General features: G+C 39.6%; 1 protein-coding gene and 1 non-coding gene across 2 annotated transcripts in view; one reads left to right on the forward strand and one right to left on the reverse strand.

Annotated features, from left to right (window-relative positions):
• ZNF483 (zinc finger protein 483) overlaps positions 1-22,016 on the forward strand; it is a 30,045-nt gene extending 8,029 nt beyond the window's left edge. Inside the window, exons 4-6 of the mRNA XM_074395169.1 lie at positions 651-777; positions 1,166-1,261; positions 8,476-22,016. Coding sequence (XP_074251270.1) covers positions 651-777; positions 1,166-1,261; positions 8,476-9,989 — 1,737 coding nt within the window. The 3' untranslated portion in view covers positions 9,990-22,016. The remainder of the gene's footprint in view (positions 1-650; positions 778-1,165; positions 1,262-8,475) is intronic.
• A 2,713-nt stretch (positions 22,017-24,729) lies between these two features.
• LOC120366446 (U6 spliceosomal RNA) lies at positions 24,730-24,835 on the reverse strand. The gene has a single exon (XR_005581111.1). It is a non-coding gene; the product is annotated as a U6 spliceosomal RNA (small nuclear RNA).
• Positions 24,836-27,960: the final 3,125 nt, after the last annotated feature.

A 27,960-nucleotide genomic window follows, 5' to 3' on the forward strand; every position in this document is an offset into this window, starting at 1 on the left:
ATGTATTTAATTATTACCTGTAGTAAGCTTACATTAATTTTGCAAACTTAGGGTTTAGGAATGTAAATCATACCCTTCAATTAACATTTAATCCTAAAAATCGATGTGTTCGTGTGAACTTGATCAGTGTTACACATTCCAGATAATTCTTGTACAGTATTTAACACTAGAGAGTGAATGGAAGAAGCAGAGATTGTGTAATACCCTTGTTCTGAATCACTTATAACAATCATAGAATGAATAGCCACTCTGTAGCTTTCTTTGGAATTCTTAAAAACTTACATGCTATTGAAACCATTCTTTATATGCCATCCAGGCCGGGCACAGTGACTCAGGCCTGTAATCCCAGTGCTTTGGGACATAGAGGACAGAAAATTCTTGAGCCCAAGAATTTAAGACCAGCCTGGGCAACATAGTGAGACAATGTCTTTACAAAAAAATTAAAAGTAAGCTGGGCATGGTGGCACATGCCTATAGTCCCAGCTACTGGTGGGAGGATCGCTTGAGGCCAGGAGGTTGAGCCTGCAGTGAACTGTGATCGCACCACTGCACTTACATGGTCGACAGAGCAATAGCCTGTCTCAAAAAAAAAATGTATTTGGGGTCTGTTTGGGAATAATCCAATGCAAAAGAAGTGTTTGGTGTTCTAGGAATCTATAACATTGAAAGACGTAGCTGTGAACTTTTCAAGAGGAGAGTGGAAGAAGCTGGAGCCTTTTCAAAAGGAGCTATATAAGGAAGTGCTGCTGGAAAACTTCAGGAACCTAGAATTTCTGGGTAAAGACACTTTTTCTTCATTATCTAGCACTTAAACTTATGTCTGTCTTTGTTCCCTTTATTGAAAGGTAAGTGCAATGTGAAGTACTTTGTTTTGGCTGAGGATCCAGGGGCTTGTAGGACTAATCCTAAAAACGGGTTCTGAAATTTTGCTTTTCTACAGTGTGTCTTCTAGAAAAGGTCTTTGCTTCATTGAATTGGAAATGTAAAGCATCATTTTGATTTCATCAGTGGAATACCTTTTCTTATTTTTGTCTCAAGTTCCAATATTTATTTCTGTGTGTTTTGGTAGCATCTTTTATCTTCCCTGGAGAAACAGAGGCTATATATGAATGCTGGGATATCTTTATGCAAAACAGCCATTTTCTGTTCTTTTCTCTATGAGCAGACTTTCCAGTTTCAAAATTAGAGTTGATTTCTCAGCTGAAGTGGGTTGAATTGTCATGGCTGCTGGAAAAAGAAGTCTCAAAAGGCTCCCAGCCAGGTGAGTTGGTGAAAAGTAGACAAGGAAATAAAAACAGTTGTTTAGCAAGTCTGTGGAGAAGAGTCTTTGAAATGTTGGGCTGCCTAGATACTAAAATACAACGATGGTTAGACTAGAGCCATTGCCTTCCTGGACTGTTCATTTTAATGGGGGAGTCTTGGTTTGGGTCCTCTGAATAGATGCTAGTACCTGATGAGCCATGCAGGATGTTTACTGGGGAAAAATTCAGTGAAGGAAAATGGGGAAGGAACTGGAAGAAGCCAGGAGAGCTATCAGAGCATAATGCTGGTCTAACCCCTGTGAATGAGAGCAGGAAGGAGGGCAGATTGGGTAGGAAAAGTCTTAGACTGAAGTGCAGTTCTAAAAAAGTTGAGGCAAGGCGGAACAGGAGTCCTTGCTGTAGTCTCCTGTCAGAGAATTCCTGTGTCTCAAAGAAATGGGCCTGGGTAAATATCCCTGTATTCCATCATTGACTAGGAGCAGCTCGTGGGAATTGGTGTGAATGTGGTGTTGGATCATAGAGCAGCAGGAGGTGCTGTCAGGTAGTATCCCCACAGGAGGAGGTGTGAGCAGTGCATTTTTATGGACACGAGAGGACGGATCAAAACAGGAGTGTTCATGTGATGCAGACTCTATCAAGCACATGTAGAAGGAGCTGTGAGAATGAATATATAGGAGCAAGGTTTTAATTCGCATTTGAGTTGAATCTTAATAAAGGATCAGTAGGAATTTACCCAGTGGACAGCATGTATAATAATTCCATTTTTGTTCAAGGGAAAAAATGTACATATACACACATGCCTGAATACATGGAATGTATGGATTTTTATTATCTGGGAAACATTAACACTGATTATCTTTGAAAAATTTGGGGTGGTGGTGGTGGTTGTTGTTGTTTGTTTTGTTTTGAGACGGAGTTTCACTCTTGTTACCCAGGCTGGAGTGCAATGGCGCAATCTCGGCTCACCGCAACCTCCGCCTCCTGGGTTCAAGCAATTCTCCTGCCTCAGCCTCCTGAGTAGCTGGGATTACAGGCACGTGCCACCATACCCAGCTAACTTGTTGTTTTTTTTTTTGAGATGGAGTCTTGCTCTGTCATGAGACTGGAGTGCACTGCAACCTCTGCCTCGGAGGTTCAAGTGATTCTCCTGCCTCAGCCTCCCGAGTAGCTGGGACTACAGGTGCATGCCATTATGCCCAGCTAATTTTTGTGTATTTTTAATAGAGATGGGGGTTTTGCCATGTAGACCAGGATGCTCTCAATCTCCTGACTTCATGATCTGTCTACCTTGGCCTTCCAAAGTGTTGGGATTAAAAGCGTGAGTCACTTGCCCAGCCAACATTAGGTTTTTTATACTTTCCTATATGTTACAATTTATACATATAAATACACAAATAAATATAATTATTTATAAAATATATTTTGAGACAAGGTCGCTCAGACTAGAGTGCACTGGGGCGATCTTTGCTCACTGCAACCTTCGCCTCCCGGGTTCAAGCATTTCTCCTGGCTCAACCTCTCACAGGCACGTGCCACCATGCCCAGCTAATTTTTTTTTTTTTTTTTTTTAGTTAGAGACAGCATTTGCCCATGTTGGCCAGTCTGATCTCTAACTCCTGACCTCAAGTGATCCACCCTCAGCCTCCCAAAGTACCAAGGTTACATGTGGCAGCCACCATGCCCAGCCACAATTTATATATATTAAATTTACACTTAAAAAAATAAAGTCACTGCATGTTTCAATACCTTGGTTTATCTCAAGGTAAAAAGCAGTAATCCATCTTGTTCTATTACATCTTCTCAACCATTTATTGTAGTCAACTTATTGGCTGTTTATAGTATACAGTTGACCCTTGAACAACATGATTAGGGGCACTGACCCCCCCATACAGTTGAAAATCCATATATAACTTTTTTTTTTTTTTTTTTTTTGAGACAGAGTGTCACTCTTGTTACCTAGGCTGGAGTGCAATGTCACGATCTCGGCTCACCGCAACCTCCGCCTCCTGGGTTCAAGCAATTCTCCTGCCTCAGCCTCCTGAGTAGCTGGGACTACAGGCACGCGCCACCATGCCCAGCTAATTTTTTGTATTTTTAGTAGAGACGGGGTTTCACCACGTTGACCAGGATGGTCTCGATCTCCCGACCTCGTGATCCACCCGCCTCGGCCTCCCAAAGTGCTGGAATTACAGGCTTGAGCCACCGCGCCCGGCCTAACTTTTTTTTTTTTTTTTTTTTTTTTGAGATGGAGTCTCTGTTGCCCAGGCTGGCATGCAGAGGCACAGTCTCAGCTCACTGCAACTTCTGCCTCCCAAGTTCAAGCGATTCTCCTGCCTGAGCTTTCCGAGTAGCTGGAATTATAGGCACTTGCCATCACGTCTGGCTCATTTTTGTATTTTTAGTAAAGACAGGGTTTTACCATGTTGGCCAGGCTGGTCTTGAATTCCTGACCTTGTGATTCCCCACCTCGGGGATCCCAGAGTTTTGGGATTACAGGTGTTAGTTACTGTGCCCAGCCTACTTGGTGTTTTAAATGGATACTTAAAGGGTTCATTTGAGCTCGTTGCAAAACCAGCAAGAGGTGCCTATGAAATTATTATAGTGTATAGTATGTACTATAGTAAATTTTGTGCAGTTATTACTATTTTTTGAGACAGAGTCTTGTTCTGTCTTCCAGGCTAGAGTGTAGTGGCATGATCATGGCTTACTACAGCTCTTCCCTCCTGGGCTCAAGTGATCCTCTCCCCTCAGCCTCTTGAGTAGCTGGTACTACAGACACATGCCACCATGTTCAGCTAATTTTTTTATTTTTATTTTTATATTATTTTATTTTTTTTTTGAGACAGGAGTTTCGCTCTTTTTACCCAGGCTGGAGTGTAATGGCGCGATCTCGGCTCACCGCAACCTCCGCCTCCTGGGTTCAGGCAATTCTCCTGCCTCAGCCTCCTGAGTAGCTGGGATTACAGGCACGTGCCACCATGCCCAGCTAATTTTTTTTTTTTGTATTTTTAGTAGAGACGGGGTTTCACCATGTTGACCAGGCTAGTCTCGATCTCTTGACCTCGTGATCCACCCGCCTCGGCCTCCCAAAGTGCTGGGATTACAGGCGTGAGCCACCGTGCCTGGCCAATTTTTTTATTTTTTGTAGAGACAGAGTTTTGCCATGTTGCCCAGGATGGTCTCCCAACTCCTGGACTCAAACGAACTGTCTGCCTCAGCCTCCCAAAGTGCTGGGAATATGGGGGTGAGCCACTGTGCCTGGCCCAGTTACGATTTAATACTGTATCTTGACATTTGTTCACATTTCTCTTTACTGTGAATGGCACCAACTGTGGTTTGTAAGTGTATGTTTATGTTTTGATAAATTTTAACTTCATAGTTTGTATATATTTTATAGTAGTAAATGACAAATAGACTAGTATCTATGTATCTTAAATATTTATGATACATTTTTATTCTTCTTATTTCTAGGCTACACAGTTTGTGTGCAGGTTTTTTTCAAATTGTCCTAAGTCTCCAAAAATTTTTCTGACATGTTTATTGAAAAAATCCATGGGGCTGGGCATAGCGCCTTCCACCTGTAATCCCAGCACTTTGGGAGGCCAAAGTGGGAAGACCACTTGAAGCCAGGAGTTTGAGACCAGCCTGGGCAGCATAGTGAGACACTGTTTCTACAAAAAATTTAAAAATTAGCCAGGCACAGTGGTATGCGTTGAGGTGGGAGGATTGCTTGAGCCCAGGAGTTAGATAGATATTGCAGTAAGCTATAATCCTGCCACTGTACTCCAGTCTGGATGACAGAACAAGACCCTGTCTCTTAGAAAAAAAAAAAAAAAAAATCCACCTTTAAGTGGATGCTTGCAGTTCAAATCTGTGTTGCTCAAGGGTCAACTGTAATTACATAAATAAAGGACAATAGTTTTATTACATTTAAGTAGCATTTTGGATAGTACTTAAAAGAGTTGATTCTAAAAGTATTTTGAGTAGTTCTGGCAGCGTTGGTGTGAATCTATGTCTTTTTCCCAATAATCTTATGTGAAAAAAAAAGCCTCATGTTGATATATAGCTTGTTTTAATGTTGATATATAGCTTGTTTTAAAAGTTATTTACAACATACTGTAGAAAAAAGGTTTTGACAGATTTAGCAGAGTCAGTGGACATAATTTATTTTAAAAACAAAACAAAAAACTCAGCCAGGTGTGGTGGCTCACCTGTAATCCCAGCACTTTGGGAGGCCAAGGCAGATGGATCACCTGAGGTCAGGAGTTTGAAACCAGCTTGGCCAATATGTTCAAACCCCATCTCTACTAAAAATAAAAAAATTAGCCAGGCATGGTGGTGTGTGCCTGTATTCCCAGCTACTAAGAAGGCTGAGACAGGATAATTGCTTGAACCCAGGAGGTGGAGTTTGCAGTGAGCTGAGACTGCACCACTGCACTCCAGCCTGAGTGACAGAGTGAGACTCTCTCAAAAAAACCAACCAAACAAAAAACCTCATTCACATTGACAAGGAACTCTAAATCTGTTAGGAAAATGTACTGAAAACTTGAATGCATCACCAACAAAATTTAAAATTTAAATAGCTTGTGAACGTGAGAAAAATGTTCAAACTCACTGGTTAGCGGTGCAGCATACATTTAAAGCAATAATACTATTTATTATGAATTAAATTTGCAGAGATTTAAAGAAAGATTATTTTACCAGAGATTAGTACTCAGGTGCTTCTGCTCACGTGTCATGTAAAGCGGTATAGCCTTTCTACCCTTTGGTTTAGTAATTCTGCTTTTATGACTCTCTTTTTCAGGAAGTATTATTTGATAATGGTTCAATAAGAGAATGAAGGCCAGGCGCAGTGGTTCACGCCTGTAATCCCAGCACTTTGGGAGGCCAAGGCAGGTGGATCACCTGAGGTTGGGAGTTTGAGACCAGCCTGACTGACATGGAGAAACCCTGTCTCTACTAAAAATATAAAATTAGCCAGGCATGGTGGTGCGTGCCTGTAATCCCAGCTACTTGGGAGGCTGAGGCAGGAGAATCACTTGAACCCAGAGGCAGAGGTTGCAGTGAGCTGAGATCGTGCTGTTACACTCTAGCCTGGGCAACAAGAGTGAAACTCCATCTCACACACACATAAAACCAAAAAAAAAGAGAAATCTATATGATGAATTATCATGTAACTGATTAAAATTATCTTTATGAAGAATTAGCAGATTGGGTGCAGTGGCTCATACTTGTAATCCCAGCAGTTTGGGATGCCAAGGTGGGAGAATCACTTGAGGCCAGGTGTTCAAGACCAGCCTATTCAGCATAGTGTGACCCCATGTCTACACATAATTTTAAAAAATTAGCCAGGCGTGGCTGGACACAGTGGCTCATGCCTGTAATCCCAGCACTTTGGGATGTCAAGGCAGGTGGATCACCTGAGGTTGACAGTTCAAGACCAGCCTAACCAACATAGAGAAACCCTGTTTCTACTAAGAATGCAAAATTAGATGGGTGTGGTGGTGCATGCCTGTAATCCCAGCTACTTAGGATGCTGAGGCAGGAGAATCGCTTGAACCCAAGAGGTGGAGATTGTGGTGAGCCAAGATTGCACCATTGCACTCCAGCCTGGGCAATGAAAGTGACACTCTGTCTCAAAAATTTAAAAAAGTGAGGTGTGGTGGCTGTGATCATGCCACTGCACTCCAGCCCAGTCAAGAGTGTAAGACCCTGTCTCTAAAAATAAAAAAAATTAAAAAATATTAGCAGTGTAATGGCAAATAATTATAAATGAAAGAGTAACAATATAAAATGAAAAGAATAGCCGGGCGCGGTGGCTCAAGCCTGTAATCCCAGCACTTTGGGAGGCCGAAGCGGGTGGATCATTAGGTCAAGAGATCGAGACCATCCTGGTCAACATGGTGAAACCCCCTCTCTATTAAAAAAAAATACAAAAATTAGCTGGGCATGGTGGCGCGTGCCTGTAACCCCAGCTACTCAGGAGGCTAAGGCAGGAGAATTGCCTGAACCCAGGAGGCGGAGGTTGCAGTGAGCCAAGATCGCGCCATTGCACTCCAGCCTGGGTAACAAGAGCGAAACTCCGTCTCAAAAAAAAAAAAAAAACATTGAAGGAAATACACAGAATTGTGTATTAGCCATTAGTTAGCTTCTAGGTAATATGATTTTGAGTAATTTTATGTTTTATCTGTTAAGAAAATAGTTTTATAAAAGTAACAGTGTGATCTCATGGTTAAAAGGATGTAGTTAATTAGCAAATTCAAAATTTTGAGAAGAGCATAATCAGTGAGAGTATGGTATTAGAGAAGTCTCTGGAGATCATTGGACTTGAACCCCGGGCCCTGTCTCATTGATGGTTATGACAGTGAGGGTGCTGTGGGAATGCATTCTAGGTAGCAGTAAGTATTAAGATCAGAAGAATAGTACTGGAACTGCAGCATTGTAGGAGAGACTTGAAAGGGATGCCTGATTAGTATATCCATAAGGCTGATAGGGCCAACTTGTGGTAATCTTTGAAAGTCTATATTAATGGTGTTGTATATCTGTGATGTGTTTAACATTTTCAACAAAATTAGTGTTGCATGCTTTGGGGAGAGGTGATATAAGGATCAGGAGCATGGTCTTTGAACTCAGACTAAGTTAAAAATCTTTCTCTATCACATATTATACTTGTGGCCTTGGATAGACTACTTAACACTCTATGTGCCCAGTTGTCACATACATAAAACCGGGATGATAATAAGACCTACTTCATAGGGTTGTTGTGAAGATTAAGTACAGTAATCAAGTAAGTATTGTAGTTATTTGTATTACATCGTGCTTGTAAGTATTGTAGTTATTTGTATTAACACCGTGCTTGATGCAGGACCTGGCATTTGGTAAATACTCAACAAATGTTTGTGCTATCATTGTTGGAAAGAGAAAAGTTTGGATATAGGGAGAATAGGTTTGAACCTCTTACAGAAATTGAAAATGAGGGTGAGAACTTGCATCTAACTATAAAGCACAAACTTTCCACCTTTCTCAATATTTTTCTTAGCCCGTATGTTTACATTGTTTCTCATTATTACCTTTTCCTTTTCTATTTTATAAAGCTCTTTTTGAGAACCATCCAAACTGTATTCCTTATAATTATTAATGTGTTCCTATTTCAGACCCAAATACAGCTTCTTTTCTTGGAATCAGGAAATATTCTATTTCTTATTTCTTTTAGATGAATCAGCTTTAGATAAAATAATAGAAAGATGCCTCAGGGGTGATGATGATGGCCTGATGGAAGAATTCCAGAAATATTGTGGCATATCAGAGGAGGAGCATGGTAATCAGGGAAATTCAAAAGGAAAAGTCACACAAAAGAAAACTCATGGGAAAGGCAATAGGGGTGAGGAATCTGACCCAGATAAAAGGCCCTTTGGACATAATTTCAAAGAACCTTCAGACTTAATGAAACATCTGAGAGTCTACTTGAGGAAGAAATCTCGGAAGTATAATGAAAGCAAGAAACCCTTCAGTTTTCACTCAGACCTTGTTCTGAACCGCAAGGAGAAAACTGCTGGAGAAAAGTTACGGAAATGTAATGACAGTGGGAAAGTCTTAAGTCACTCTTCAGCTCTTACTGAACATCAGAAACGTCAGAAGATTCTTTTGGGGGATAGATCCCAAAAATGCAGTAAGTGTGGGATAATCTTTATTCGGAGGTCAACTCTTTCTAGGAGAAAAATCCCTATGTGTGAGAAATGTCGGAAAGATTCATGTCAAGAAGCAGCCTTAAATAAGGGTGAGGGAAATGAGACTGGAGAAAAAACTCATAAATGTAGTAAGTGTGGAAAAGCCTTTGGCTATAGTGCCTCACTCACGAAGCATCGGAGAATTCACACTGGAGAAAAGCCCTATATGTGTAATGAGTGTGGAAAAGCTTTTAGTGATAGTTCATCGCTCACACCACATCATAGAACTCATAGTGGAGAGAAACCCTTCAAATGTGATGATTGTGGGAAAGGTTTCACCCTAAGTGCTCACCTCATTAAACATCAAAGAATTCATACTGGAGAAAAACCTTATAAATGTAAAGACTGTGGGAGACCCTTCAGTGACAGTTCATCTCTTATTCAACATCAGCGAATTCATACTGGAGAAAAACCCTATACGTGTAACAATTGTGGAAAATCCTTCAGTCATAGCTCATCCCTTTCCAAACATCAGAGAATTCATACTGGAGAGAAACCCTATAAATGTGGTGAATGTGGAAAAGCCTTTAGACAGAATTCATGCCTTACCCGGCATCAGAGAATTCACACCGGAGAAAAACCATATTTGTGTAATGATTGCGGAATGACTTTCAGCCATTTTACATCTGTTATTTATCACCAAAGACTTCATTCAGGAGAAAAACCGTACAAATGTAACCAATGTGAGAAAGCCTTCCCAACCCATTCACTCCTTAGTCGTCATCAGAGAATTCATACTGGCGTAAAACCTTATAAATGTAAAGAATGTGGGAAGAACTTCAGTCAGAGTTCATCTCTTAACGAACACCACCGAATTCATACAGGAGAGAAACCCTATGAATGTAATTATTGTGGCGCAACCTTTAGTCGAAGCTCAATCCTTGTAGAACACCTAAAAATTCATACTGGAAGGAGAGAATATGAATGTAATGAATGTGAGAAGACATTTAAAAGTAATTCAGGCCTCATTAGACATCGGGGATTTCATTCTTCAGAATAATCCTGGAATTACGGTAAGGTGTGGGGGGATTTAGTTCAGATTGTCAGTTACTGAAGCCCTGGGATGTAAACTATTACAAAATTGATCAGTAGCTGCAACTTTCATAAAATGGCAGCTAGGAAAAATTCTTCTCCCCGTTCATCCCTCTTTTCAAGGATGGCAATGGCTGGTAAACAGTAATTAGTTGATTAAGTCACTGGAAAGTGAAGAATGCGAAATGATTCTGAGGCCAAACTTGAATTGGAAGTATTCTTTTCTTCAGGGAATTTCCCTCTGATTTCTTCTACTACCAGGTAGTTTGATGGAAAGAGAACTTGACTGCAGTCAGCTAACTTGGATTCTGTCCCAGTTTGCCAACCAACTTGCTGTGTACACCTTGGACAAGTAATTTGACCTTTCAGTTTCTTTACCAGCAGAATGAAATGATGAGACTAATGATTTCTGCCTTTTTTAGTTAAGTTGTGTTTTTGTTTGTTTGTTTGTTTGTTTTTGTTTTTTGTTTTTTGGTTTTTTTTGGTATTCCTGATTATCTCTGAAGCTGTGGACATAAGTTGTTTTTCTGGTTTGTCATTATTTTCAAGTTTCTCTAGTGGAAAATACTCCTATTCAGGATGCTGGATTTTTTTGTTTTGTTTTTCTGTTTTTCTTTTTTTGGATCGAGGCTCACTGTGTTGTCCAGGCTGGTCTTGAACTCCTGGGCTTAAGTGATCCATCCATCTCAGTTTCCTGAATAGCTGGCATTACGGGTACACTCCCATGCCTGGTTCCCAGGATGCTGGACTTCTAGCTTAATGAGAATGCAGTATACTTTTGGAAAACTCCATGCAGGAATCCCTCAAATGCTATAACTTAAGAATGGGTCAGTGAAGCTCAAATGACTTTTCCTTCAGGGAGTATTTTGATTGGACAAGGGAGCTCTTTTTCTCTTGGGCATTGGCCAAGGAGACAGAAGCCAGAGAGCTTACACCTGAGCCGTCTCCTCTGTGAGACTTAACAGTCCTAGGAAAATAGATGGGGACTGGGGGAAAGAAAGTGCGCTGAAACAGAGCTGTTCTGGATGGATTTTGATCTGCAAAAATTCTACTCAAAAATTTTACCTGCAGCAAGTATGTATTTTTCCAATTGGAGTGTAAACATTCTGTATGGCAACAGTTAAAAGCTGTTCTAACAGTTTGTCTGCTTGGGGTGTGGTGGGGTGTGTGTGTGTGTGTGTGTGTGTATGTACACATTGTTACCAGTATCTAAAATTAGGGCATTTCATATTAAAAACAAGGCTTGTCTTAAAAAAACTATAAGGGCTAACAACAGTCTGCTTACATTTCTGTAAAGCACTCAGCTGGTCCTGGGCACCAGCTGCCACCTTTTGATGGGGAATCTACTTTCTGATTTAACCTAGTTCTCTTATGTATATAACCTGAATTTCTGGTGTTGGAGTGTTCTGTTATAATCCCTACCGTTTGGAGGATAGATATCCTAAAATCTAGAGAGACCCCACTGATAGCAAGTAAAGTTCAGGGAAAGAATATAGAATTGATACAGAAAAAATTTTCAGTTAAGTTTTCTGTTGTGAAATTAGACCTCAGAGGAATGGAATATACGGGTATTGGTGGATTATTCCTTATAAATTTCATTGGTGGAGTCTGAATAATAATTTCTAACTGAAAAAGGAACTTAAGCCCCTGAATGAGTGAGTTTTGGGGTTTAGGTCATAGGGTTCTGGAGGAACCCCATGAACTGAGCAGTGGTCTAGAAATAAGTTCCTAAAGTTGAAATTGTAGGCAGCTCCTATTAGTTCTCCTTCTAAAAGAGAACTAAACCAGAAAACTCTTGGTTTATGGAAGTAAAGCGATCCTTAAGGCTGATCTTAGACTCAGGAACATTTACTGTGACTAATGTATGTAGGTGTGAAATGCTACCTCTGGGAGAAGGTTTTTGTCCTGGTGCCTCCCCAACTGCAAGCCTGCAGTTTAAATACTGCCGTGTGATAAATTGGTCTGCATTGTTATTGCTAAGTGGACCCAACCAATCACATTCTAGCCATGAAAGGAATAGTTATTATGAGAATCATTCATAATGATTTAAGTATTTTTCTGAAAAGAGAAAAAGGCTGGTTTAAGTTTTATTTTCTGAAAGGTATAATTTATAGAAAGAGTTGAAGAAATATGTAAGTCTTGAGAAGAGGCTTGTTCCAGGATTACTCTTAGACTCCCTAACATTCATAACAAGGTTTTATCCTAGTATCTGTTAGGAGTCTGGATTATAAATTTTTTTAAAAATGATTTTATTGAGGTACAAATTACATATCATTAAAACCATTTCAAGTGCACAATTCAGTGAGTTTTAGTAAATTTGCTGAGTTGTGCAGCCATTACCATAATCCATATTTTTAGAACATCATCCCAGTAAGATTCCTTTTTCCAGTTTACAGTTAATCTTCCTTCCAACCTCTAATCCCAGGCACCCACTAATCAGTCTACTTTGTGTCTCTAGGGTTGTCTTTTTCTGTACATTTTGTTACTGTATGTGATCTTGTGTTTTTCATTAATGTGTTTTTTAAGTTCATTCATGTTGTAACATGAGTGTAACATGTACTTTATTTATTTATTTTTTTTGAGATGGAGTTTCGCTCTTGTTGCCCAGGCTGGAGTGCAATGGCGCGATCTCGGCTCACCGCAACCTCCGCCTCCTGGGCTCAGGCAATTCTCCTGCCTTAGCCTCCTAAGTAGCTGGGATTACAGGCACGTGCCACCACGCCCAGCTAGTTTTTAGTATTTTTAGTAGAGACGGGGTTTCACCATGTTGACCAGAATGGTCTCGATCTCTCGACCTCGTGATCCACCCGCCTCGGCCTCCCAAAGTACTGGGATTACATGCTTGAGCCACCGCGCCCGGCCTATTTTTTATTGCAAATAATATTACATTATGTGGCTGCTTTGTCCATTCACTATTTGAAGAGCATTTGAGTTTTTTCCAGTTTTTGCCTTTCAGGAATGTTGCTGCTTTGAACATTGGTATGCAAGTGTTTTGAACATTAGTGTGCAACCCTGTGTGGGCATGTTTTCACTTTCCTTAGGCAGATACCTGAGGGGAGTTGCTAAATCGTAAGGTAAATTTTAGTTTAACTTTCTTAGGAAACTGCCAAATTATTTTCCAAAGTGACTGCATTGTCTTACATCTGACTAGTAATGTGCAAGGGTTCCTGTTTCTCTACAACCTTGCCAGTCATTGTTTATTTTATTTTTAATTTTTTTAAAATTATACTCATCCTAGTGTTTGAAGTGATATTCCTTTGTGGTGTTAATGTTGATTTCCTGGTGATGAATAAGGTCAAAGCATCTTTTATGTGCTCTTCAGCCATTATCTATCTATCTTAGTGAAATACTTATTCAGATTTTTTTGTCCACTTAAAAATGGGGTTGATGATACTGTGTTGTAGTCCTTTTTATTCTGGATATAAGTCCTTTATCCAATATAAACTTTCTGAATACCATGTCCTAGCTACAGAGGGCAGCCTCAAACTCTGTTGGATAATATTTATCAAAGTGTTGATTTCAGTAGCTAAGTCTGTGTAATTGTCTCCAGGACATTCAGTCAGGCCCATCACCCAAATATTTAAATTCATTTTTGGATTAAGTCAGATTATCAAAAGACTTTAAACATCTTTTGATTCCTTACAGGATTGCTTTTAGTAAGAACGTTGACACATTTTACTTTAAAATGAAGTTCTTGCTTTAAATAATGTTTGGTCTTAATGAGCTTGTATAATTTTTTTTTTCATGTCACAGGACAAGGCAAGGTTTTTTGTCAATAAATTCACTTGTATTTATTTATTTTAGAATTCTTCTTTAATGTAGTAAAATACATATAGCATAAAATTAACCATTTAAACACTTTTTGGTTATATAACTCAGTAGCATTTAGATAGATTCACATTTTGTGCATTCATCACCACTATCCATCTCCAGAACTTTTTCATCATCTCAGACTGAAACTCTGTACTCCTTAAACAGTAACTGTCAAGCCCCTGGTAACCACTGTTCTACTTCCTGACTGTACAAATTTGACTGTTCTAAGTACATGGTATGAATGGAATCATACTATTTGTCCTTTTGTGTGTGGCTTATTCCACTTAGCATAATGTTTTTAAGGTTCTGCCATGTTGTAGCATGTATCAGAATTTAATTCCTTTTTAAGGCTGAATAATATTCCGTTGTACTTCTACACCACATTTTATCCTTTTATCTGCCAATGGACATTTAAATTGTTTCCACCACTTTGGCTATCAAGAATAGCACTGCTCTAATCAGTGGTGCTTTCTGTTCTTTTAAGTGTACATGTAAAAGTGGAATTGCTAGATCTTATGATAATTGTACGTTTAACTTGAGGAAGTACAGCTATACCATTTTAACTTTCTACCAGTTATGTACAAGGGTTTTAATATCCCCACCCTTGCTAACACTTGTTACTTTCTATATATTTTTTTATAATAGACATACTAATGGGTTTGAAGTATTTTAGTTTTGTTTTGCATTTCCCTAGTGATTGGTGCTGTTAACTGTCTTTTTATGTGCTTATTGACCATTTGTATATCTTTTTTGGAGAAATGTTTATTGAAGTCCTTTGTCCATTTTATAATTGGTTTTGTTGTAGCGCTGTAGAAATTCTTTATATATCCAGAATATGTAAAGAACTTACCAGATAAATGATTTGCAAATATTTTCTTCCATTCTATGTGGGTTGCCTTTTCATTCTGTTTTTAATGCCCTTTGAAAAAAGGTTTTAATTTTGGTGAAATTCAATTTTTCTATTTTTTTCTTTTGTTCCTTGTGCTTTTGTTGTCATACCCAATAAATCATTGCTAAATCCAATGTCGTGAAGCTTTTCTCCTGTTCTAGGAGTTTTATAGTTTCCGATCTTATTTAAGTCTTGTAATCATTTTGATTTTTATGTATGCTGAAGAATTCATCTTCAGTCTTGTGCATGTGAATATCCAGTTTGCCGAACCTCATCTATTGAAGAGATCATGGTTTCCGCATCATGTATTCTTTGCAGTCTTGTCAAAGATCATTTGACCATATACATGTATGTTTATTTCTGGCTGTCTACTCTGTTCCTTTGTTCTATATGTTTGTCTTTATGCCAGTACCATACTATTTTGATTACTCCAGTAATGTTTTGTAATCAGGATTACATTGTGTTTCGTGTAATATGTTTTTGAAATGAGGAACTGTGAGGCATCCAACTTTGTTCTTTCTCTAGGTTGTTTTGGCTCTTCAGCGGTCCTCAAGATTTCACATGAATTTTAGGATGGTTTGTTTTTGTGGAAAATATCACGGGGATTGGGCTTGCGTTGAATTTGAAGACCACTTGGGTAATGTGGACATTTTAACAATATCAAACATTATAGTCTGTGAACATAAGGTGTCTTTCCATGTATTTGTGGAATCTTTTAATTTTTTTAGCAATATGTTATAGATGTCATTGTACAAGCCTTTTGCCTCCTTGGTCAAGCTTATCCTTGAGTATTTTGTTGATGCTGTTGTCAACGGTTCTTTGTTAGTGAAGCATAGCTGAGTTTTGGGTGTTGATTTTTGTATGTTGTGACTTTGCTGAATTTATTTAGTCATAACAGTGTCTTGTGAAATCTTGGGGAGTTTTAAATATAAGATTATGGCATCTGCAAGCACATAATTTTTGCTGCTGCTTTTCTCGTTTGGATGGCTTTAACTTGCCAATTGCTTTGGCTAGGACTTCCAGTACTGTGTTGAATAGAAGTAGCAAGAGTAGGCATCTGTGCCTTTTCTTGAAATGCTTTCAATTTTGTATTTTTGAGTATGACGTTAGCTGTAGTCTTTTCAAATTTGACCTTTATTATGTTAAAGTAATCTCCTTTTATTGCTAAATTTTTGTTTGAAGGATAGTTTCGCTGGATATAGAATTCTCAGTTGACAGTTTTTTTTTTTTTTCTTTCTGCACTGTGAGTGTAACAATGCCACAGCCTTCTAGCTTCCAAAGTTTCTGTGAGCAATCAGTGGACAGTCTCACAGAGGATCCCTTTTATGTGATGTGTTGCTTCTATCTTGCCACTTTTTGAGATTCTCCTTTTGTCTTTGGAATTCAACAGCTTGATTATAACTTGTCTTGGTGTATGTCTCTGGGGTGGGGATAGGAGCAATTGCAGTGCTTGTTGCCATAGTTCAGAACCTGCACCATCAAGACCTTTCAGTTCTATAGAGTGGTTTTTGCTTTTTATTGTCAGTGCAATAGAGAGACACTGGAGGTTCTCTGTGTGTGGGGGTGTACGAATAAAGATTTAATTTTGTTTTGCTCTTGTTTTGTTTTCCCCTCAGAATAGCTTATCAAATGTGGAACTTCTTGATCAATGGGGAGAAATTACGATTCTGAAAACATGCTGTCAACATACTTTTCATAAAGTATAGCACATTTTAGGGTTTCTCCCTTGTGTGGAAATGTTAGTGTCTATAAAGGTCTGAACTAAGAAAGCTGCTCTCACAGGCAGAACACCTGTGAGATTCCTCTGTGAATGAATCCTCTGGTGCTTATTAAATTGTGATTTCCAAGCAAAGTGTTTTTCACTCTGAGAAATTGGTGAGATATCTTTCTCCGAGTTTTTTTTTTTTGAGACAGAGTTTCACTGTTGTTACCCAGGCTGGAGTGCAGTGGCACGATCTTGGCTCACTGCAACCTCCGCCTCCCGGGTTCAGGCAATTCTCCTGCCTCAGCCTCCTGAGTAGCTGGGATTACAGGCACGTGCCACCATGCCCAGCTAATTTTTTTTTTCTTTTTTTTTTTTTGAGACAGAGTTTCACTGTTGTTACCCAGGCTGGAGTGCAATGGCGCGATCTTGGCTCACCGCAACCTCCACCTCTTGGGTTCAGGCAATTCTCCTGCCTCAGCCTCCTGAGTAGCTGGGATTACAGCACTTGCCACCATGCCCGGCTAATTTTTTGTATTTTTAGTAGAGACGGGTTTTCACTATGTTGACTGGGATGGTCTCGATCTCTTGACCTCGTGATCCACCCACCTTGGCCTCCCAAAGTGCTGGGATTACAGGCTTGAGCTACCGCACCCGGTCTAATTTTTTTTTTTTTTTTTTCGTATTTTTAGTAGAGACAGGGTTTCACCATGTTGACCAGGATGGTCTCGATCTCTTGATGTTGGAATCCACCCGCCTTGGCCTCCCAAAGTGCTGGGATTACAGGCTTGAGCCACCACACCCGGCTCTCCGAGTCTTTTTAATGAAGGCTGATGTTGAGAGGTTCTTCCAGGTTGGAGTTCTCAGGTCTCTCTCCCTTGTAGATTATCAGACCACTCTAATAAACTATAAGCTTTGCTAAACCTACCTGTAGATAGGTGGTGGTGGTGGCAGGGTTCCCCACTGATTTTCTAAATGTTTGTAGTCCTTTTGTAATGTCGACCCTTGCCTTCTAAGGTAATGGCAAATTATACGTATTTCCTGGGTGTTTTTTTTTCAGCTCTGAAGAATATTCTTCATTTTCTCTTTCGATCTGTCAACACAATGAGAACTTTCGTTTAGCTCTTTGAGTATCTTTAAGGCAGTTGGTTTAAAGTCTGTCTAGCAAGTCGATGTTTGGTATTTCTCATGTCCATTTTTTGTTGGTTTATTTGGTGCCTTTGAACAGTCCATACTTTGTTTCTTTGTATGCATTGTGATTGTTTCTGTTGACAAGTAGACATTTGAATTTTATAATGTGGCAGCTCTGGAAGTTGGATTCTTTTTTCCCCCAGGGTTTATTGGGTATTTTTTGTTTTTTTGTGTGTTTTTTGTTTTTGTTGTATTGTCATGGGCTATCTCCGTGCTAGGGATCAGCCTGTGTTGAATGCCTAAAATTTTCTTTTCAGAGCCTGTATTTTTCCTTGGGCAGGGGCAATGGCTTTCTAAATTCTCCTAGATACAGTTTTTTGAATGTCCAGAGAAACAGGTGTCATCCCTTTTTTCCCCTGGAAACCTCTTTAACCAGTTGGGGGTTGGGAGAATGGAAGCTTGCTCTTCTGTGTCTGCTCTTCCTCTGTGATCAGAAGTAGATATCTGGAATCAGAACCCTGACATTTGGAGGAAGTGGCGTTTATTGTCCACCCTGGCTGCAGCATGATGAACCAGAAATGCGGGGTTCTTTCTCCACAGCTGCCTGCCATGGAGTGGATGAGAATGGGTAGTTGCTACTTCACTGAAGGCTGAAATCTGCCAATATTAACTGCAATTTATCAGTCAGGATTTCCCCTAGAAGCTACAAGTGTTCTGATGGACTTGTGTGCCCCCAAAATAATCACTTTAGGAATTTTCTACCTATGTAATTATTATCTAGGTGAAGAGGTGGATTCCTGGGTCACTCTCTCCATGTCTTTGATTTTTCCTGCTTTCTTGAAGATTTCTTCAACTTTATCTTCCAGCTCTACTATTAAATGTTTTATCTCTTTTGTCATATTTTTATTTCCAGGTGCATTTTCTGATTCTCTGTTCCATTTTCATAATTTTTGGTTTCATGGGTGAAATATTTTTTCTCTGAGCATAGTGTCTTTCTGTGTTATTCTGCTCCCTGCATTATTTCTGTTTCCGTTGAGTTGGAAATTTTGCCCATTTTCTGTCTCTCACATGGGAGGCTTTTCTGAAACCTTTAGTGATCTTTGTCTATTCATATTTAAGAGCAGGCCTTCAAAAAGCTGATTGGAATGTTTGAGGTACTTCAGCATCATCCACTAGTAATATAATATGAGCCACATATGTAATTTCAAATTTTCTAGTAGCCACTTTTAGAAAATAAAACAGGTAAAATTAAAAATATATTTTAGCTGGGCGCGGTGGCTCAAGCCTGTAATCCCAGCACTTTGGGAGGCCGAGGCAGGTGGATCACGAGGTCAAGAGATTGAGACCATCCTGGTCAACATAGTGAAACCCCGTCTCTACTAAAAATACAAAAAATCAGCTGGGCATGGTGGTGCATGCCTGTAATCCCAGCTACTCAGGAGGCTGAGGCAGGAGAATTGCCTGAACCCAGTAGGCGGAGGTTGCGGTGAGCTGAGATCGCGTCATTGCACTCCAGCCTGGGTAACAAGAGCGAAACTCCGTCTCAAAAAAAAAAAAAAAAAAAAAAAATCATATATATATATATATATATATATATATATATTTTACTTCACCCAGTATATCCATATTATTTCTTTTTTGGGGGTTGGGGGATGGAGTGCAGTAGCACAATCTTGGCTCACTGCAACCTCTGCCTCTCTGGTTCAAGCGATTTTCCTGCCTTAGCCTCTGGAGTAGCTGGGACTATAGGCACACACTACCACACTCAGCTAATTTTTGTATTTTTAGTAGATAACGGGGTTTCACAATGTTGGTCAGGAAGGTCTCAATTTCTTGACCTTGTGATCCACCTTCCTCAGCCTCCCAAAGTGCTGGGATTACAGGCATGAGCCACCATGCCATAATATATTTCATTATGTAATCAATGTAAAAAATTATTGAGACATTTTATATTATTTTTTGCACTATTTTCAAAATCTGGTGTGTAATGTGTTACAGCACATCTTAGTCTACACACCAAATTTTCATTTGTAATACTTAACTCACATTTAGATTTATAAAACGTAGAGTTGATAAGTAGATTCACATAGTTCTTCCAAACTTACTTTGTTGTTCTAAATATACTTAATTTTCCAATAACTGAATCAGCCAATTTTTTTTTTTTTTTTTTGAGATGGGGTCTAATTCTGTCAGCTAGGCTGGAGTGCAGTGGCGCACTCTTGGCTCACTGCAGCCTCCATCTCCTGGGTTCCAGTGATTCTCCTGCCTCAGCCTCCCTAGTAGCTGAGATTACAGGTGCATACCACCACGCCCGGCTAATTTTTTGCATTTTAGAAGAGATGGGGTTTAAACATGTTGCCCAGGCTGATCTCAAACTTCTGATCTTAGGCAATCTGCCTATCTCAGCCTCCCAAAGTGCTGGGATTACAGGTGTGAGCCACTGCATCCAGCCCCAGTTTTTCTTTTTATTTGCATCCACATAAACAAAACTTTTTATTAGAAAAATTCATTTAATATTGAGGCAAAAGTATATCACTTTCAAAACTTTTTAAGTAAATTGAGTAACTTATCAATTCAGTTTGTTAGTATCAAATTTGATGAGGCATTCTATAATATCAATACTACATACCATTCTTCAGATTTTTCTTATTTTTTGCAGCCATTTACACTGTTATTTATTACATTAATATATTCTACATGTTGACTCCTTTGTGTAAGTTATTTTGTTTCATTTATATTATGAAATGTTTCTATTGTAAATAAATTCTTTTACCTATCTAGATCACAAGTTTTTCTCATTTAGGAGCTTCAAATATAGCTTATTTATATGTAGTGTGATACTAGAAACTGGGAGAGAATGTGAATCACAGTGCTGGTTTTTGTCTTTGAGTATTTGGTAAGCATTTTCGTTTCAAGGAAATCTTGAATTAGATTTTCTAGTACAGGATATCTTTATACAATTCTTTTGTAAGTCATCCAAGTAACATTGGTAAAGACAAGATTATTAGATACATTATCTTTTTTTCCAGAAGTTTCATAAAGTCAACATTCTATAGCTTTTTTGCATATGTACTGGAGAATTATCTGTATCCATGATACTTTTCTTGGAGTCTGCTTAAGAAAACTGAACACAGATATTTTCAGTATGTATTATGCAACAGAATAAAGCCATGAAGGAAAAGTTACCTTCTTGCTTTAAAATTCCAACATGGATGGTCTTTTGACTTAACATAGCTGGAGCCCCATCCTCATGATAGTAACTAACTTTTCTGTCTCTAGCTGAAATTCTTTGACAGATGGAAGATTGTCAAAAATATTTGCCATGAGTTGGAGCCTTTAGGCAGTGAATCACATTTCATTGCCTTTGCATGAGTCAACATTGTAAATTTGGAGGTTCTTTGAGACAGAATATACCCATAATTTTCTTTGGGCAGTGTCTTGGATCAAACAATTCTCTAAAGCTAAAAACTAGAAATTTTTCAAATTTTGAATTTGTCTTTGATATTATTAAAAATACATATATTCTGTAAGCAAAAATATATTTTGTTCGTGTATATCCAAGAGCAAAATTGTTCAATGGTTTCATTGAAATTTTCAATTTTTGTGATTGTCTCTTAAGGTCTTTTCCTCATAATTTTCTAAATTACGATAACTAAAGTGATATTGTCTTCATCTCTCCATCTAAGGTTCTTTTTTGTACATGCATGTGTAAGAAGCAAGCTATTTTATAGCTTGCCAAGTTTACAAACTCAGACCCCATTAAAAGCTGTTTAAATTGTTTTTGTTAGAAATTTAAGTCTCAGTTCATATGACTAATTTTGTGGATTCTTTTTTGACTCAAACTCACTAAATGGTTGCTGAAAAATTGTCTTAAATGTTGTCTTAAGTATTACCTGCTATGTATCTTTAACAGTTTTGAATACAACAAACAACTTTTCCATTTTGCTCTGCTGCAGTAAATTGCAATTGCTATTCATGATTCAGTGGGCACTATACTGTCTTCTAGTCTTTTTTCCTTGACTGTGCCAATTGTAGTACCAGCTTCTGCATCTGCACTGAATCTGCCTCAGTAAAATGCCTTTGTTTAAAATTTAAATATTTTTTCATATTTTTTAACCTAGAAGATAATTATAATGAAAATATTAAGTATCTCATTTTAGGATTCTGATTTACATAGGTATCACTGTAACTTGTGCTGTTTGCATAGGCATACTCTATCTTGTGCTATCTGCATAAAATATCCAAGTAAACACATTATGATATTATATCCGTGCATAGAAAAAAAAATCATGTGAACTCAGTCTGTTGATACTGAATAGATTGGAGACATGTTTACGTGTAACACTAGTAATAATGCACGTTCTTGTACAAGCATTACAATACAACAGTGTCCTATGCGATGCAGTGGTTAAAGTGAATTGTAGTTCTATCAAAATAAAGATACGTTTAGTGGAAAATTATTTGACTCTGCTTCCGTTTTTAAAATTGTGAAATGTGGCACTGTTTGCATTTCCATTTCTCACTAGCCTTAAATGACTACCACACTGAGTTGCAGTTAGTGATGTTAGCCACAGAGAACCCAACAAATCAGAGTAGCTTAACTGAATGAAGGTTTATTCCCCAGGGAGCTTTCCAGCATTTTGTTGCTTTCCCGTATTTTGTAGCCATGCTATGTGGAACATGTGATTTCCAACGTCCCAGAGGCAGGGAAAGGAAGAACTGGAGCACTGTACACCGTTTTTAAGCACCAGCCTACAACCATGCATGAATCTCAAACTAGGTGCCAGGGTTTCCCATGTCACTGTAGAGATCTCACGCAGGCTTCCCAGGGTATTTTAAAATCTTCAGACGAACACAACTGCAACTATTGACATCACGAACTACTACTATGTGTAATTTGGAACTACTTAGCAAATAGAATTGATAGTTTTAACCATTTTTTTTGTTTTTGTTTTTGCCTGGGAGCAGTGTGGAAAAATGGCCATGGTACTACAGATGCTGCAGTTAGGAAAGTTTGTGAACCTTTGTGTTAGAAGTCACTTGTACACTCCCGTTGCCCAGAAATCAATTATACAACCCTAACCTAACTTAAAGGGAAGCTTGACATACACCTTTCCCCACATTGTGGTGAGCACATAGAATATTTCTACAGAGTATTTCTACCATAGTATGTTCTGGTCACCAGACCATTTCTTCCCACACACAGTGCATACAGTAGTCCCGCTGATCCATGGGAGATATGCTCCAAGACCCCCAGTGGATGCCTGCAACCTCAGATAGTACCAAACCGTGTATGTTCTGTGTTTTGTCAGTCTGATAAATGAGAAGGCTAAGTGACTGACAGGCAGGTAGTGTAGATGACATGGATATGCTGGACAAAGGGATGATTTGTGTCCTAGGTGGCACAGAGCAGGATGAAAGAGGTTTTGTCAAGCTACTCAGAACAACACACAATTTGAAACATACGAATTATTTCTGGAATTTTCTATTTAATTTTATTGCATTTTAGGTTTTGGGGTACATGTGAAGAACATGCAAGATTGTTGCATAGTTAAACACATGGCAGCGTGATTTGCTGCCTTCCTCCCTATCACCTGTATCTGGTATTTCCCCCCATGCTATCTCTCCCCAACTCCCCACCCCCCACTGTCCCTCCCCTATTTCCCCCAAACAGACCCCAGTGTGTGATGCTCCCCTCCCTGTGTCCATGTGTTCTCACTGTTCAACACCCACCTATGAGTGAGAACATGTGGTGTTTGATTTTCTGTTCTTGTGTCAGTTTGCTGAGAATGATGGATTCCAGGTTCATCCATATTCCTACAAAGGACACTAACCCATCGTTTATGGCTGCATAGTATTCCATGGTGTGTATGTGCCACATTTTCCCTGTCCAGTCTATCATCGATGGGCATGTGGGTTGGTTCCAAGTCTTTGCTATTGTAAACAGTGCTGCAATGAACATTCGTGTGCATGTGTCCTTATAGTAGAATGATTTATAATCCTTTGGATATATACCCAGTAACAGGATTGCTGGGTCAAATGGGATTTCTATTTCTAAGTCCTTGAGGAATCGCCGCACTGTCTTCCACAATGGTTGAGCTAATTTACACACCCACCAACAGTGTAAAAGTGTTCCTATTTCTCCACATCCTCTCTGGCATCTGTTGTCTCCAGATTTTTTAATGATCGCTATTCGAACTGGCGTGAGATGATATCTCAGTGTGGTTTTGATTTGCATTTCTCTAATGACCAGAGATGATGAGTATTTTTTTTCGTATGTTTGTTGGCCTCATATATGTCTGCTTTTGTAAAGTGTCTGTTCATATCCTTCACCCACTTTTGAATGGGCTTGTTTTTTTCTTGTAAATCTGTTTTAGTTCTTTGTAGATTCTGGATATCAACCCTTTGTCAGATGGGTACATTGCAAAAATTTTTTCCCATTCTGTTGGTTGCCGATTCACTGTAATGACTGTTTCTTTTGCTGTGCAGAAACTGTGGAGTTGATTAGGTCCCATTTGTCTATTTTGGCTTTTGTTCCCAATGCTTTTGGTGTTTTGGTCATGAAGCCCTTGCCTATGCCTATGTCCTGAATGGTTTTGCCTAGATTTTCTTCTAGGGTTTTTATGGTGTTAGGTCTTATGTTTAAGTCTTTAATACATCTGGAGTTAATTTTAGCGTAAGGTGTCAGGAAGGGGTCCAGTTTTTGCTTTCTGCACATGGCTAGCCAGTTTTCCCAACACCATTTATTAAACAAGGACTCCTTTCCCCATTGCTTGTTTTTGTCAGGTTTGTCAAAGATCAGATGGTTGTAGATGTGTGGTGTTGCCTCTGGAGACCTCTCTTCTGTTTCATTGGTCTATGTCTCTGTTTTGGTTACCAGTACCATGCTGTTTTGAATACTGTAGGCTTGTTGTATCGTTTGAAGTCCAGTAGTGTGATGCCTCCAGCTTTGTTCTTTTTGCTTAGAATTGATTTGGCTATGTGGGCTGTCTTTTGGTTCCATATGAAGTTTAAGGTGGTTTTTTTTCCAGTTCTGTGAAGAAGGTCATTGGTAGCTTGATGGGGATAGTGTTGAATCTGTAAATTACTTTGGGCAGTATGGCCATTTTCATGTTATTGATTCTTCCTAACCATGAGCATGGAATGTTTCTCCATCTGTTTGTGTCTTCTCTTAAAAATATGGAATGCTTCATGAATTTGCATGTCTCCTTGTGTAGGGGCCATGCTAATCTTCTCTGTAGCATTCCGATTTTAGTATATGTGCTGCCAAAGTGAGCACTTCTATTTAATTATTTTGGGCTAAGGTTGATTGAGGTTAACTGAATCCACGGAAAGTAAAAGTTTGAATTAGGGGAGACCACTGTATTTTACCCAAGGGAGACAATCTGAAGTCAAATCTGCTCACGGCTTACAACTAAAGTCCAGGGACTTTGGAGTTAGAAGCTTAGAGTGTCACCTAGTTTCTGTTTTGGGGACCCTAAATATCAGTGCCTGTTAATTTGTCATTGAGAAGTGTAATTTCACCAGAGGGCTCTATGATTTCCCTAGAGAAGGATGTTCTAGTCAGCATGGGGGATATAAGCCTGGCTACCATTATTGGGGAGCAGGCACAGGGGCACACCGCATGGTGGGATAGGAGTTGAAGTTCATCCCCTTTTATTCAGACTTCTACTTAGTATCCTGTTTTTAGTTTTCTATCTTATTTCTGTCCTCCTCCAGGCCCAGGGTACCCAAATAGCGTATCAAGTTCTATTTAGTAATAGATATTGCGTCTCATTTCCTGTGGGAATTGTTTTGAGTTGATAATCACCTGGCAAAACAAGGTAGGAGCGGCATCTTGAGCTCAAACTGTTTTTTATGCACATTTTCAAACACTTTTTAGCCTCTTATTTTCTCCCTACTTTCAGAAAACATGATGCCTCCACCTTCTAAATCTTTCCAGATTTCATTAGTACCCCATCAAAAGGCATTTGTGGTATTTTCTACTGTGCTGTGTTAATGAAATTTTTCCTCTAAACAATATGTGTTTGTATTAGTCTGTTCTCACACTGCTACAAAGAACTACCTGAGACTGGGTAATTGATGAAGAAAAGAGGTTTAATTGATTCAGTTCTGCTGGCTATACAGGAAGCATGGCTGGGAGGCCTCAGAAAACTTACAATCATGGCAGAAGGGTGAAGGGGAATCAAGCACATGTTTACGTGGCAGCAGGGGATAGCAAAAAGGGGAAAGTCCTACACCCTTTTAAACAATCAGATCTCATGAGAACTCACTATCACAAGAACATTGAAAGGGAAATCTGCCATGACCCACTCATCTACCAGGTCCCTCCCCCAGCATTGTGAATTATAGTTCAACAGCAGATTTGAGTGAGGACACAGAGCCAAACTATATCATTCTGCCCCTGGCCTCTCCCAAATCTCATGTCCTTTCTCACATTTCAAAGCCAATCATGCCTTGCCAACAGTCTCTTAAACTCTTAACTCATTCTAGCATTGACTCAAAAGTCCAAATCTGAAGTCTCTGACACAAGACAAGTCCCTTCCACCTATGAGCCTGTAAAATCACAAGTCAAAAACAAGTTAGTTACTTCCAAGATACAGCGGGGGTACTGACACTGGGTAAATGCTCCCATTCCAAACAGGAGAGATTAGCCAAGACAAAGGGGCTGCATGCCCCATGCAAGTCTGAAACCCAGGAGGGGAATCATTAAATCTTAAAGCTCCATAATAATCTTTGACTTCATGTCTCCCATCCAGGGCATGCTGATGCAAGGGGTGGGTTTCCAAAGTCTTGGACAGCTTTGCCGCTGTCACTCTGCAGGGTACAGCTCCCATGACTGCTCTCAAGGGCTGTCGTTGAGCACCTGTGACTTTTCCAGGTGCATGACACAAGCTGTCGGTGGATCTACCATTATGGGTTATGGAGCATGGTGGCCTTCTTCTCACAGCTCCACTAGGCAGTGCCCCAGTGGGGACCCTGTGTGGGGGCTCCATCCTCACATTTTCCCTCTGCACTGCTCTAGTAGAGGTTCTCCATGAAGGCTCTGCTCCTGCAGCAGACTTCTGCCTGGACATGCAGGCATTTCTATACATTCCCTGAAATCTAGGCAGGGGCTCCCAAACCTCAACTTTTGTCTTCTATGTACCTGCAGGCCCAACACCACATGGAAGCTGCCAACGTTTGGGGCTTGTAGCCTCCAAAGCAACGACGCAAGCTATACTTTGGCTCACATAAGCCATGACTAGACCTGGAGTGGCCACAATGCATGGTGCTCCTGAGGCTGCACAGAGCAGTGCGGCCCTGAACCTGGCCTGTGAAACTATTTTTCTCTCTTAGGCCTCCTGATGGGAAGGGCTGACACAGTCTCTCAAATGCCCTGGAAGCATTTTCCCCATTGTCTTGGCTATTAATATTCAGCTCCTCATGCAAATTTCTGTAGCCTTTTTGAATTCCTCCCCAGAAAATGGTTTTTTCTTTTCTTTTTTTTTTTTTTTTTTTTTTTTGAGACGGAGTTTCGCTCTTTGTTACTCCCAGGCTGGAGTGCAATGGCGCGATCTCGGCTCACCACAACCTCCGCCTCCTGGGTTCAGGAGTAGAGGGGATTACAGGCACACGCCACCATGCCCAGCTAATTTTTTGTGTGTATTTTTATTAGATACAGGGTTTCACCATGTTGACCAGGTTGGTCTCGATCTCTTGACGTGATCCACCCGTCTCGGCCTCCCAAAGTATTGGGATTACAGGCTTGAGCCACCACACCCAGCCTTGGTTTTTTCTTTTCTACTGCATGGCCAGGCTGTAAATTTTCCAAACTTTTATGCTCTGCTTTCTTTTTAAATGTAAGTTCTAACTTCAGACCATCTCTCAAATGCATATGAGCATATGCGGTTAGAAGCAGTCAGGCCAAATCTTGAATACTTTGCTGCTTAGAAATTTCTTCCACATGTACCCTAAATCATCTCTCTCAAGTTCAAAGTTCTATAGACCCCTAAATCAGGCACATGCCTATAGTAGAGATGGGATTTCACCAGGCTAGTCAGGCTGGTCTCAAACCCTTAACCTGAGGTGATCCACCCACCTCGGCCTCCCAAAGTGCTAGGATTACAGGCATGAGCCACTGTACCCAGCCAGCCTCTTTTTTTGTTATAAATTACCCAGTCTTGGGTATGTCTTTATTACCAGCCTGAGAACTCATACATGTTTTCTATTTATGGATAATTAGTTCGACATCTAGACTCCCTTGTTTGGCTGAGCTTTGTGTTTTCTTCTTTTGCCACTGATGTTAACAGGATTGTTCACATTACATTTTTTTTATTAGTTACTGCTGGAATTTTGGAAAGCTTTTAAGTACACCTGACTCTGAGTCAATGCACAATTAATTTATGCATTTTTGAAATAAAA

The sequence above is a fragment of the Saimiri boliviensis genome, chromosome 2 (assembly GCF_048565385.1).
Source record: "Saimiri boliviensis isolate mSaiBol1 chromosome 2, mSaiBol1.pri, whole genome shotgun sequence".
NCBI lineage: Eukaryota > Metazoa > Chordata > Mammalia > Primates > Cebidae > Saimiri > Saimiri boliviensis.